Here is an 11,759-nt window from a genome sequence, read left to right as displayed (position 1 = left end):
AGTATTTGCTTCGAGTCTCTCTTGTGCTTCTTCTTGTTTCTGCCTTTTTACGTGCAGAAAAAACCCTTTGCCCCTCCACATGTTCTCGGAAGACGACGTTTCGGGGGTGTCTTCAAGCCGTTCCAATCCGGCTTGTCACTGCAACCACCAGGTACACGTTTCACATGCCTTCTTTCATACACATTGCTGACAGCTCCACTCAAAGAATAACACTGACTGCGCTTTTGAGGAGTTTGGGGTCGCTGAAGGGAGTTTGGTAAGGCCTGGTTGAAGACAGAGGTTTAGGGGACTGAGGAGGTCTTAGTGATTTTAAATGTGGAGGTCCGTAGCATTGAGTCCGGTTGTTCGGGGTCTAAAGCAAGCATCGGCTGGTGCGCTTCCTGGCAGCAGAGTGCTGGTTGGCTTTGACTCCGTCAGTCGTCAAGCCCCGGACATTAGCAGGTTGCTCTCTGGCACCACCTCCTGGCTCCTCAGCGGCGTAGGGAGCGGAAGACGAGGAGCTTAGAGAGGAAAGTCTCAGCTCGTTCTTCTCCAAGTTTGTCCTTGCTTTCTTCAAAACATCCCGAGTCCTTGACAGCTGGTTCACGATGAAATGCTCCATGCTCTCCTTGGTGCGACTGGTGCTCCTCAGTCTTTGAATCGTCCCCTTCAGTACCTCCTCCTGCTCAGACACGCGCAGCTTGAGGGACAAGATCTCCTCTTGCATCGACTGCTCCTTCTTCAGGTTCGGCGTGGCGGCGTCGGCGCTGGGCAGCACCGCCCTCCAGAACATCTTCAGCAGGGACGCCGCCTCCTCCAGAATCTGCCTCAGGGTCTTCGTGTTGGACAAGAGACTCGGGACATTGCCGTAATCCAAGAGCTGCTCATTGTTTTGTTTCTGGGCGGCTCCTAACGGTGGAGGAGAGCGCAGGCGCGGGCGCACCGCTGCCTCCATGCGCTGCACGATGCTGCGACCTTCAAGGACTTGTTGCTGGAGAGCGTTAAAGTCATCCACGTGACCGACGGCGTGGCGGCCATAACGGTTGACGAACGAGCCATCGGGGGCGTCGCCTTCCAGCTCAGCGTGCGGGTCGAGGGGGTCGTTGGCGGCGCTATGGTTGTCATCCAGGTCCGAGTAGGGGGGCAGGGAGATCCACAGTTAAAGAGACCAATGTCCCTGACAGGTGGAGAAGGGGCCGGGTCGTGCAGCAGCTGTCGACTGTAGACGTTTTCTCTCTGAGGGCTGGCGCCGAAGGCCGACAGGGACGGTGTGCGAGGGGAGCCGGCGCCCAGTTTTTGCTCCAGCTGCTTGTGGAGCTCCAGCTGCTTGAAGGCGCTATTCTCCTGGATGCTGCTCTGCAGCTGGGCCCGCAGACTCCTCACCTCGCTCAGTAGCTCCGCCGACTCCGCGGGCAGGCCAGGAGCTTCGCACAGGAAGCCTTTGTTGGATTTGAAGCTGGAGCACACGCGATCGTAGACGTGCAGTTCGTTCTGCAGGGAGTGGGTGAGGTCTCTGCTCTCACACAACTGCTGCTGCAGTAGAGACGCCTCGTGCTGCGCTCTGTTGATTCTCTCCTGACCGGCTTGCCTCAAGGCGAGAATCTGCCGTCCCTGCTCCTCACTGTGTGTCTGAAGTCGTCTCAACTCCTCCTTCCACTGCTCAGCTTCCAGTTCGGCTTGCTTGAGGCGGGCGCGTGCTTCGATCAGCTCCTCGCACGAGTCTGTGCTGGCCTGTAGACGGGACTGCAGATTCAAGTTCTCGTCTGTCAGGACTCGGATTTCATTCGACAGATGTGTGACTGTGTCCAACCCTTGAATATAGATGTTTGTAGCTGCTCCTCCGTCGCGCCCAGGGTTTGCTAATTTTTCCTCCAGCTGCTGTCGGAGCCTTTCGTTGGTCCAAATGGACTCTTCCAGACGCTGGCGAAGACATCGCACCTCCCGTAGGTGCTCTTCAATTAAATTGGGCCCCGAGCCCGACTTTATTGAGTGACCCTCGGGAATGCCGCCCAGCTGGTACTGCGGAAAGGCATGATGAGGTAGCTGGCTGTAGCCTTTCAAGGACGGAGCGGTTAAACCCCCAGAGGCTGAGAAAAGCATTCCCGGACAGCTGAAAGATGATTGGAGGTGTCCACGAGAAGGAGGAGGGATCGATGAATGGGCATCCGGTTCGGATTGTCGCTGCTCATCCTGGTCCCGATAGTCTCCGGCGTCTAACTCGGAGCACAGATCCAGGTCTTCGTTGGTTTGACACTCGTCGGACACCAAGGAAGTCCTGTCTGATGGGTCGGTGGTCTCCGAGAGGGCTTGGCAGCTGGATGGCGTCTCAGGGCGATGCTGCAGCTTGTTGTGCAGAGACTCGATGATTTGGTCTTTCTGCTGAAGCTCCTTGCTAAGCTGCATGGCCAGCAACTCGTGGCCTGTCTTGTCAACGGGGCTTTCCACTCATCCAGTCAGCTTGATGAGCAGTCTCTGAGCTAGCGCGGTGATTTGTGAAAGCTGCTCTCGAAAGCTCTGCCCCATGTAGTAGTCAACATCGTTGGCCCGCAGCAGCTCCTCAAAAGCCTTGGTGGTGTCAGCCAGGTGCTGTGTGAGGATATGGGAGACTCCTTCACCCTCTCTCATCCTCTGCCTCAGGTGGGAGAGCTCACGAGCTTGGGCCTGGATGAGAGAGTTGTACTTTCCAGGCCATGTGGCACATTTCCCCTGCTCTGCTTCGCACTTCCCCTCCAACTTGGAGCTGCTCAATTGGGCCTCCAAGGTGGCCACTCGTGCCATCAGCTCCTGCAGCTCGCGACTGGGTTTGGACGCAGGCAAAGTCGCCTGGGTGTCGGACACCCAGCCTTCATCTTCCTCCACGCCCTCTTGGGCGGGTGACATCTCGAAGGCCCAGTTTACCTTGCGCGGCGTGCGCTCAAGGCTCGAGGCGTAGTCGCTTGTGGCCGACAGGGAGCGAACACGCATCTGAAGACCGCGGATGACTTTGTGGCAGCGGGTTAGCTGGGAGCGCAGATCCTGGACCAGGTGATGTAAAGCCGACTCCTCCCCGGTTCCATCGCATGCATCTCCGTTAGTCCCGGTTCTACTGGCCTTGTACCAGTCCCCTCCCACGCTATCCTCCTGCTGATGAGACAGTGACGTGCACATCTCGAGGTCATCAAACTCTGGGCTGCTGGCATCGTCCCTCTCAGCTTCATTTTCACTGCGTCCACAAGTCTCACAGCCCAAATCCTGTAGATCCACTTGCACCTGCTTACTGGCCTGCTGCACGGACGTCTCGGTGAGCAGGTCCCTGTAGTCCTTCAGCTGCTTGGCCTGAGCGTGAACGGTGGCTTCAGACACCATCAGCCTCTCCTGCAGCTCTCGGTTCTCCAAACAAAGCCGGGCCGAACGCTCACTCGGACCCTTGACAGCCACGCAAGACGTCGCCCCCAGTTCATCATCTTCCATGTAGTCCTCCTCCTCAGTATCGTCCTCCTCCTCACCCCGGTCGAGACTCCCGTGGTTCGTCCCCACTTGACGTTCTTTTAGGAAGCGGTTCTCCTTCCAAAGCCTCTGCAGTGTGCTCCTCATCTGGGTCACCGAGGTGAATCCCTCCCGCTCGAGCTGCGACTGTATTTCTTTTAGCTCCAGTTCAACGCTCTGCGTGCGAGTCGTCAGGAATGCAGATTCTCCTTCATGCCCACGGGCCGCTTGAGGCTGGGTGAAAGGCAAACTCTCAGGTGTAACTTTCTCGTCATCCTCTATGCTGTCGGTGAACTCGTCGCTGCTGCCGTCTTCATCATCCCCCTCGTCCTCTTCGGTGCTGACATCTCCTAAGTCACGCTGCCTTTTGGTGGCCCTTTCCAGGTCCAGGGCCATGTTCTGAATCCGGGTCAGGACCTCCTCCAGTTGCCCGCGGAGTGCCTGAACCGAGTCCAGCTGAGTGTGGAGGGCCAAGACCTTGTCCGAGCTGTCGCTATTGGTGTGAATGAGATTCTGGTAGAGTCTCTTCTCGGTCCTCAGGGCACCATTCAGCTGACGGTACTCCAAGACGAGCTGCTCCAGCACATGCTCGGTACTTGCTGTTGCTGCTCCCTTTGCTTGCTGGGCAGCCAAAGACGAACGCAGAGCAGAGAGTTCTTTCTGGGCTTCCCTCTCCTTCTTAAGCATTAACTGCAGCTCTTCCCGAAGGGCCTTCACGTCTTCTTCACTCTCTGGAGACGGCGGCCGCATCATGACTTCCTCTTGGTTCTGCATCATCTCCTTAAAAAAGGCTTCTTTCTCTCGGAGAAGACCTTGCAGGTGTTGCACGTCTCCGGCCGTCTGCCTCTCTTTGTCCCGCCTCAGCTCGCACAGTTCCTGCTCTCTCTTGGACAGCTGCCTGCGCACCTCCTGCAGCTGACCTGTGCGCTCGCTTATAACCAAGGACAGCCTGTACGAATTGTCCTGCAGGTACTGGTCTTTGTCAGCGAGGGTGTTTATTTTCTGCAGAATTTAACTTAAGTGTGCACACAAAATACTTTTTTCCCAAGGTATACCAATCCTTGCATTCCAGAGGCCTCATTGCCACGTTTTCCCTTTTTCACACAGAGGCATTTTCTCTACACACACAATGCCGTCCAGCACCTATTTCCCAAACGCGGTCTGTACAGGCTCAAATTTATCAAACTTTGACAGATGTGTATGCTATTATGACACGTCCCCATAGAGGAATCGAACCGCAAGCAGATCGTATCAGCTTAATCAATATTCAAAAACCGCCAGTCCTTCGTTTTACCTGGGGGCTTCTTACACCAGCATTTAAATTGACAAGCCTTATAACTCACATACACCTCTAATTCGATCAGTGCCCAAACGACGTGGCTTCGCGCGCATCATTCTCTTCGGCCCACAGGTCCGTGACCTGGCCGGATATTTCCTTCATCCACTCTCACACTTCACGGTACGGATGCCAAAGTTGCGCTCGTTCCTATTGGCCAAACGCGGTCGACGCAACCTCCCTTTTGCGCTGGACTTTGGCAGAGACTAGGCTCCCACCGGACATCTCGGCTATAGCCCCTGGCCTGTGTGGATTCACCCGTATCTTGTCGCAGCATAGTTCAATCGTACCCGTGTTTCCGCCACAATCACACAGCTAAAATTTCGATCCTCCGCGGGACCACTGAAACGACTAATTTCCACGTCCACGTTTTATGGGACTTCCTACTATTTTCTTCTCGTGACTGCCGACCAGCGTTGTTCTCGACAACCTGTCCTGTTTCACATTCGCCCTCCCTGGAGCGTTTATTTCTTCTCGTTTATCATTCTCACCAGACATGTCATGCATACAATTCCCAAAACGTTTTGTTACTGTTCCCTTTTTATTTATTGTTTTTTATTTATTTTTCCTGTTTTTATTTTACTTTTCTTTCGCTGTCTCTATTTGGGGCCACTCCCCCTTCAAAAGTCGCATTATGACGGCTTTTTACTAGGAGAGACAACTTTCCCTGGAGCCCGCCGTGGCCCCATCAGATCCGTTTAACTGTCCTCCGTGCGGGGGACAACGCTCCCTCCCCCCCTTTCCAAGAGCGAGCATGTTGCGGCGACTTTGAGTGTAAGCAACTCACCTCAAAATAGGTCGTCGGCTGGCCGCTGGATGCTCGCGGAGAGAGCGGACGGGACGGTCCCCTGGAGAACACGAATCCTGTTCGTGACGCCAAAAATGTGGTATATGGTTTTTGCTGCTTCGCTGGTATTCAAAAAACACTCGGTGATCGGTGGCTGTTTCCCGACGAATGAGCACTTCAGGGACCACGGCTGATTGGGAAAAGATTTTATTCAACCAATGTCAGAGTGAAGTCTTTCCAAAAAGTTGAGTGGCCCAAGGCATGGATGTAAAAAAGCCCCCCAACCTCTGTCAGGCCCGTATCTTTTATACCTGGCAAGGAGCTGATGTCATGGCTTTGTGCACCAGCTGCGGTTTTCAATGTACTAGGTTACTTCAGTCCTAAAAAGGAGATCTTGACCAGCGCTGTTGGTGATGGACGACAACAGCCACTTTACCTTATTATAGGATTGCACACATTGCTGAAACTGAATTCTCCCTGACCAGCAAATATAGAATAGAATCGTGTCACTGACGCCAGGTGGACATTCTAAGGCCACCTACAGGAATAGAGAGGGAATTCCAAATTACACTTCAGTGACTACGTCAGTGACTGTTTAAGGAGTTAATGGCTAGAGGGAAGAAGCTGTTTAAGTGTCTACTGGATTTGGTGCGCATGGATCTGTAGTGTCTGCCTGAGGGGAGTGGCTGAAAAAGGTGGTGGGCAGGGTGCGGGGGATCCAGGAGGATTTTCCGTGCCCTTGTCTTGATTCTTGCAGTGTGCAAGTCCTCAAGAGTGGGTAGGGCGGTGCCAACGATTTTTTCTGCCGTCCTAACTGTCCGTTGAAGTCGGATTTTGTCCTTTTTTGCGTCGAGCTTCGTGACATCAGTGCACCATTCTTCGTTGATATAGAAGCAAATCCCACCACCTTTCGATTTCCCTGATAGCTCTGTGTCGCGGTCGGCTCGGAGAAGGCGGAAGCTGGGTAGATGTAGCGCGGAATCTGGGTGGCGGTCACTGAGCCAGATTTCAGTGAAGCAGAGCGCAGCAGAACGTGCAAAGGTTTTGTTGGTCTTTGTGAGGAGAAGAAGTTCATCCATCTTGTTTGGCAGAGGAAATGCAGACCTATAAATCTAATGAAAATCTCAACCACACTCCAGAATAAAACACTCAATGTTGTCTTTGGAAAGATACAGTATCTTTCAATCCAGTCCTTGTATTCGATCTGATTAGATTGTCTACTCTAGGTAATGGAATGGCAATATTTGACCTAACAGGACAATATTTGATCCGACATTTAGAATGAATTAATTACAAATTCAATATCTATCATCTCACTGGAGGGTGTTGGAAATTCATAATTTCATCATTCTTGTTTTTCTTTTAGGAGAGGAGACACGCTGGTGCAAATAAATGGCACTGATCTGCAGGATTTACCCCCCGATCAGCTTGCTCAGGCCATAGCGAACGGTCAGCCAATGTTGGTGAGACGATCGCATCTTTCACGGTTGAGCATTGTGTCTGTACCTCCGCCACCCTATCATTGGCAAACCAGAAGTTAATTTTCGGTCCTCCTTGTTGGCAGGAGCACTGGCCTACATTTACATCCTAAATTCAATTTGTTCGTTCATGAAAGCATATTAATTGGCCGCCTTGCTTCCAGTATGTGTGTGTGGATGTTCGATTGTTTACTCCAATCGGATTTCAACCCAAGGCAAGACAATATAATCTGTTCAGCTCCTTGTGAATCAGTAGTGCTGGTCCATGTTACTTTACACTCCATTGGGAATGAGATTGTTTCTTCAACCAATCACATTTTAAAATAGCCTCACAGCAAAATACTCACAATGACGTCAGGATTTTCCTGCTCTCTGATCATCAAAGCTGATCTTTTATTTTTGTGATCAGACGGTGCACAAGTCAGGCCGGAAGAAGGAGCACATTAAGCAGCTCTGCTCAACGGAGGATGTTCTCCACCCCATCTCCAAGGAGGCCACTGTCCTTGAATTCAGCATGGAAATGGTGCGAGAGGAAGACCTGCAGCAGAATGAGAGCAGCTTAAAGGGCGATCAAGAAGAGTATGGCGATGCCGAGAACAACCTTTGCTCGGCTGAGGACGAGGAGCAGAAACGAGAAAGCAATTTGCTTGTTGTTACCATGACGGAAACTCGCTTCTCTGTGTTGAGAGGAAGGGGCTGTGATTCTGGGAGTGACTGTCGTGGATGTCATGGGACAGGATGTACCCTCAATGACATTGTCATTGTGGCAAATTCCAGCAAGGTGACACTTGGTGAGTTCAATTTGCTTTTCACTTAGTGGAGGCAAAAATGAGGGTAAAAAGATCCACTAACAAGCATCAAGTGAAGGTGACTCTCTGGAGTGGGCATCAAAGCATCACCAGGGAGACAAAAGTATTATATTTCCTTTCAAGTGTTGAAATACTCGAGATATACACTACTCACAAAAAGTTTGAGTTACTCTGCTTTCAGCAGAAATTTCAGGATGAACCTAAAATGTCATCTTTTACTTAACAGATTACTTTAATTTCATTTTCTCTCAATGTCCAACTGGTTAATGTTTCAGTACTAGCACAACTTCCAAGATGCAGAATGTAAAAGAAAAAGAAGAAAAATCATAATAGATGTACGGTAATATAGTAAGTATGGTCCTTGAACATGCTCTGCATCTCGAGTCCTACCTGCTGATGGTACTCTGTGCTCAGCGGCTTCCTGTCTCAGGCCATGCTATCGTAAGACACTGTTGAGCAATTGTTCTTGGTCAAAACGTGAACAGCATAAGGAAAAGGATTGTTTAAATTTAAAAGGTAATAAAAAAAACACTGACCAGTTGCACATTATGCATTTAGAGACCGACAAATTTTGTTCACTCGAAAAGTTGAAAGTGCATTTTAGGCCTGTCCTGAAATTTCAACAGAACGCGTAATATCCTGAATGTTTTCAGAAAATAGTATTTACAGTTACAATAAACACCTTCTCTATTGCAAGAGTTACCAAACCAAACCAAACCAAAGTTAGGTTCCTGACCACCGCTGCAATAAATGAAATCCACCATATAAAAATAAATCTATCAATCTAAGATTTATTTTGTTATGTTGTTTTACAGTTTCAAGAGGAGGGGGCACTTTCAAACAAATGATGGCGTTGAACACAGCAGTTGAACATGTGGCCTCGCACAAATATCTACGAGGCCTTTGTTCACAGAAGACTCTCTATGTTTCACCTCAACCAGGTTTTTCCATACAATTGTCACCCTCAGAATAGAAATTACTCAATGTGTCTCACTTTTCAGTTCATTCATCCCATTCAGTGCATGCTCTGTATAGTACATTCTAGGAAATACTGAACTATAGATTCAATTCTACACAAAACTTGAAATGTTGCTTTGTGAGGACAATTGTCCCGATGTTTTTGTGCTCAGAGAAAATGACCATCTACTGCTACAAGTCAACTTATTTGGACCGAAATTACCCTGTGGTTTTGAACTTCTCAGACTCCGACTGCTTCCTTAAGTGCGCCAAGAAAGAAGAGCGGGTGCTCCTGCAAGTGGAGGTTCAAGTTTTGAAAATTCTACTGTAATTGAGCAATTTCACCCAAAAGCCTTTGTCATTGCCATTAGATGGTATAAGATGGTGGCAAATCACTTTTATTTGCTTGACTATGATTTGGACTAACTACAGTACCTGAAGCTCCTCCTCTCATTTCAATCTAGTTTCGGGGCCCACAAGACGGTGCCAAAGTAACATTTTTATATTTGACATGGCTATGGCCTGAGCACAAAAATAGAAAATACTGTATATGAATTTCTCAGCGAAGATATGTTCCCCACAAAACTCTGCGAATGGATAAATATGCAAATGCAGTGACGTAAATATGCTAATGATCGCTGTACCACAAGTAGTCTTGTAGAACTTTGAGAGAAGCACAAGTGTCTTAGCAGAAAAAAAAAACATTGACCATGCATTTAACAGAAACATGGCTAACAATCAAACATACAAATACACAATGAACACCAATGACTGACTCACTAGGCCACACCCCTTAAAGGCACACAACGCTCAAATGTACAACAGTATTTGTGATTTTTGGCTTATACAATACAATACATGCTGATTTATATTTAATTACAGATGTAAAAGATATAAAACCTTTTTTCACATTTTATTTGATAAAGTCGTTTATATTATTATAATATTATAATTTATATTTTACAATACAATATACATTAACAAAAAAAGAAAATGTATTTCAATTCTCTCAAACAGAGTAAATGATAAACAGCCGGGCCGCCTGGCAACTAAACTCCATAAATGGTGAAAATACGTGTACATTTGACAGCCATTATAATATCCCAAAGCGGGTGGGTTGGCTTAAAAGAAAATGAGCATAAAGTGCATCATTAGACAATTAAACAGACCTGCAACTTGGTCATAGCACAGAATAGACTTGAATGTGAAAGTACTAGTGTAAATGCCACATTTTTACCATGTTCAACAGCCATATTTGTTTTTGTAGGCAGTGGATAAGAAGATGATGAAAAACATTTCCATGAACGATGAGACCAAACTTTGTTTCGTCTTCTACATGAAAACTGACAGCACAAAGCAGCGCAAGTTTGAGTCTGCACTCTACAGGGGATGGTACATCCAAATAGCCAGTTCAGCTTCCACAGACTCTGTGGAAATGTCAAAATCAGATGGACACCAAGGACCTCAGTCATTCCTCTTCATCATTCAGACATAGACCCCCCCCTACCCCCAACCGACCCAACAACACCACATAGATGCTAATTCTTAGCCCATGGAGCCTATGGAGTGTCCCATTGTATGTATGTATGCATGCAGGTATTTAATGCAATGTGATTGTGTTTCATGTATTGTGAAGTGAGTTGAGTCACCGGCCACCAAAATTTACACTTTCTCACAAGTCAAAGCAAATAATGGGCCCATTGATTGCTTGTATGTCAAGGAGCCATGGTACATTGAAAATGCTACTTTGGATTTTTTGAATTTACAATATTTGTTGGAGGTTTTAAAAAAAAAAAAAAGTCCAAATATGCTTAAGCAACATTTATTGTACAGGATCCAGTACAATAAATGATCCAAACCAAATGTAATAAGACTACTGTTATGACAGAATAATATTTTAAAATTTAAAATATTCTGAGGTTTGTGAAAGTCTTTCACATGAGATATGATTTCTGGATTGTAAACTAAACTGATGTTAACAATATAGTACATATAGACATTTTATGAAAACATTCTCATGCTCCTGTCCCCTGCACACACATTTTTACATTGCATGTTATCATTATATTGTGGCATTACAATCAATATAATAAATTAAAAAATCATTATACACATTATACACTTCACGTTTTTCTCGGTCGCTTTGATACATTTCTCAGATCAGGGTTGAAATTTGCAAAACAGTAAATGCATTTCTCAAAACAAATGGCAAAACATCATGGTTCCCCTGTAAAAGCTATGCTCTTTCTCAAAATCTTGAGTACATTTCTCAAAAGCAGGTATCTGCGTCATTGAACATGCCATCAGAACGACAAGTCTTTGTGTATGGATAAGACAGTCAAAGTGCTTCGTCACGTTATCAATGTAACAGTTTACTCTGGAAGGATGTTAGGATGCCGCTTCAGTTTTGAAGACAAAATCAGTCTCGTCAGACTTTTAATATCATGGCTTCAGTTAAATTTTGACTATCGGTAAATTTTTTTTTTTTACTTTAAAAGTCTCAAGATGCTGGCCACCTCTGCTAAAATCGCCTCTCCCCTCCTGAATTAAACAGATCATTCAATTCTACGCCTGAAATTAAATTATGAATCCATAAAAGATCAACAGAATGTGTTTCAGGTTTTCTGGAAAAGAGAAAAAAATGACTTGTTTAAATGTTACACCTTCATCTCGGTGGAAGATTGATTGCAAGAGACTGGGTAAGAGTCAGGTTTCAGTTTTACTCTTTGTACTGTAATTTGTTGACAAATCATCTCATTGCAACATAGAAAGGAGAAGACAGCATTGCATTGCACACAACAAATATATACCAGTATATTTAAAAAAAAAAGTAGAAGGGTGAACATGGGGGAAACGTCTTGGGGACAATTGTAGGATTTACAGTGCCGTTTGACAACTACCTGTGGACCACATTCTCATCCGCATCACAACACTTACCTTCACTTGCT

General features: G+C 47.2%; 1 protein-coding gene and 1 pseudogene across 1 annotated transcript; one reads left to right on the top strand and one right to left on the bottom strand.

Annotated features, from left to right (window-relative positions):
- Positions 1-222: 222 nt before the first annotated feature.
- On the bottom strand, positions 223-4,885 carry LOC127599870 (myomegalin-like; annotated as a pseudogene).
- Positions 4,886-8,833: 3,948 nt separating this feature from the next.
- si:ch73-226l13.2 (uncharacterized protein LOC100150092 homolog) lies at positions 8,834-11,040 on the top strand. The gene is made up of 2 exons (XM_052063391.1): positions 8,834-9,115; positions 10,079-11,040. The coding sequence occupies exons 1-2, from the start codon at positions 8,969-8,971 to the stop codon at positions 10,304-10,306; spliced, it is 375 nt and encodes a 124-aa protein (XP_051919351.1). The 5' UTR covers positions 8,834-8,968; the 3' UTR covers positions 10,307-11,040.
- The last annotated feature ends 719 nt before the right edge of the window (positions 11,041-11,759 follow it).

This window comes from Hippocampus zosterae, chromosome 4, assembly GCF_025434085.1.
Source record: "Hippocampus zosterae strain Florida chromosome 4, ASM2543408v3, whole genome shotgun sequence".
Taxonomy (NCBI): Eukaryota; Metazoa; Chordata; class Actinopteri; order Syngnathiformes; family Syngnathidae; genus Hippocampus; species Hippocampus zosterae.
The sequence above is the reverse complement of the archived record's forward strand: the minus strand, read 5'-3'. Positions and strand labels throughout refer to the sequence as shown.

Bases quoted from the DNA above. Each gene is read 5' to 3' on its own strand.
- si:ch73-226l13.2 (XM_052063391.1), top strand. From the start codon at position 8,969: ATGTTTTTGTGCTCAGAGAAAATGACCATCTACTGCTACAAGTCAACT. The intron at 9,116-10,078 runs GTTCAAGTTTTG...TTGTTTTTGTAG, and splicing joins GGGTGCTCCTGCAAGTGGAG to GCAGTGGATAAGAAGATGAT.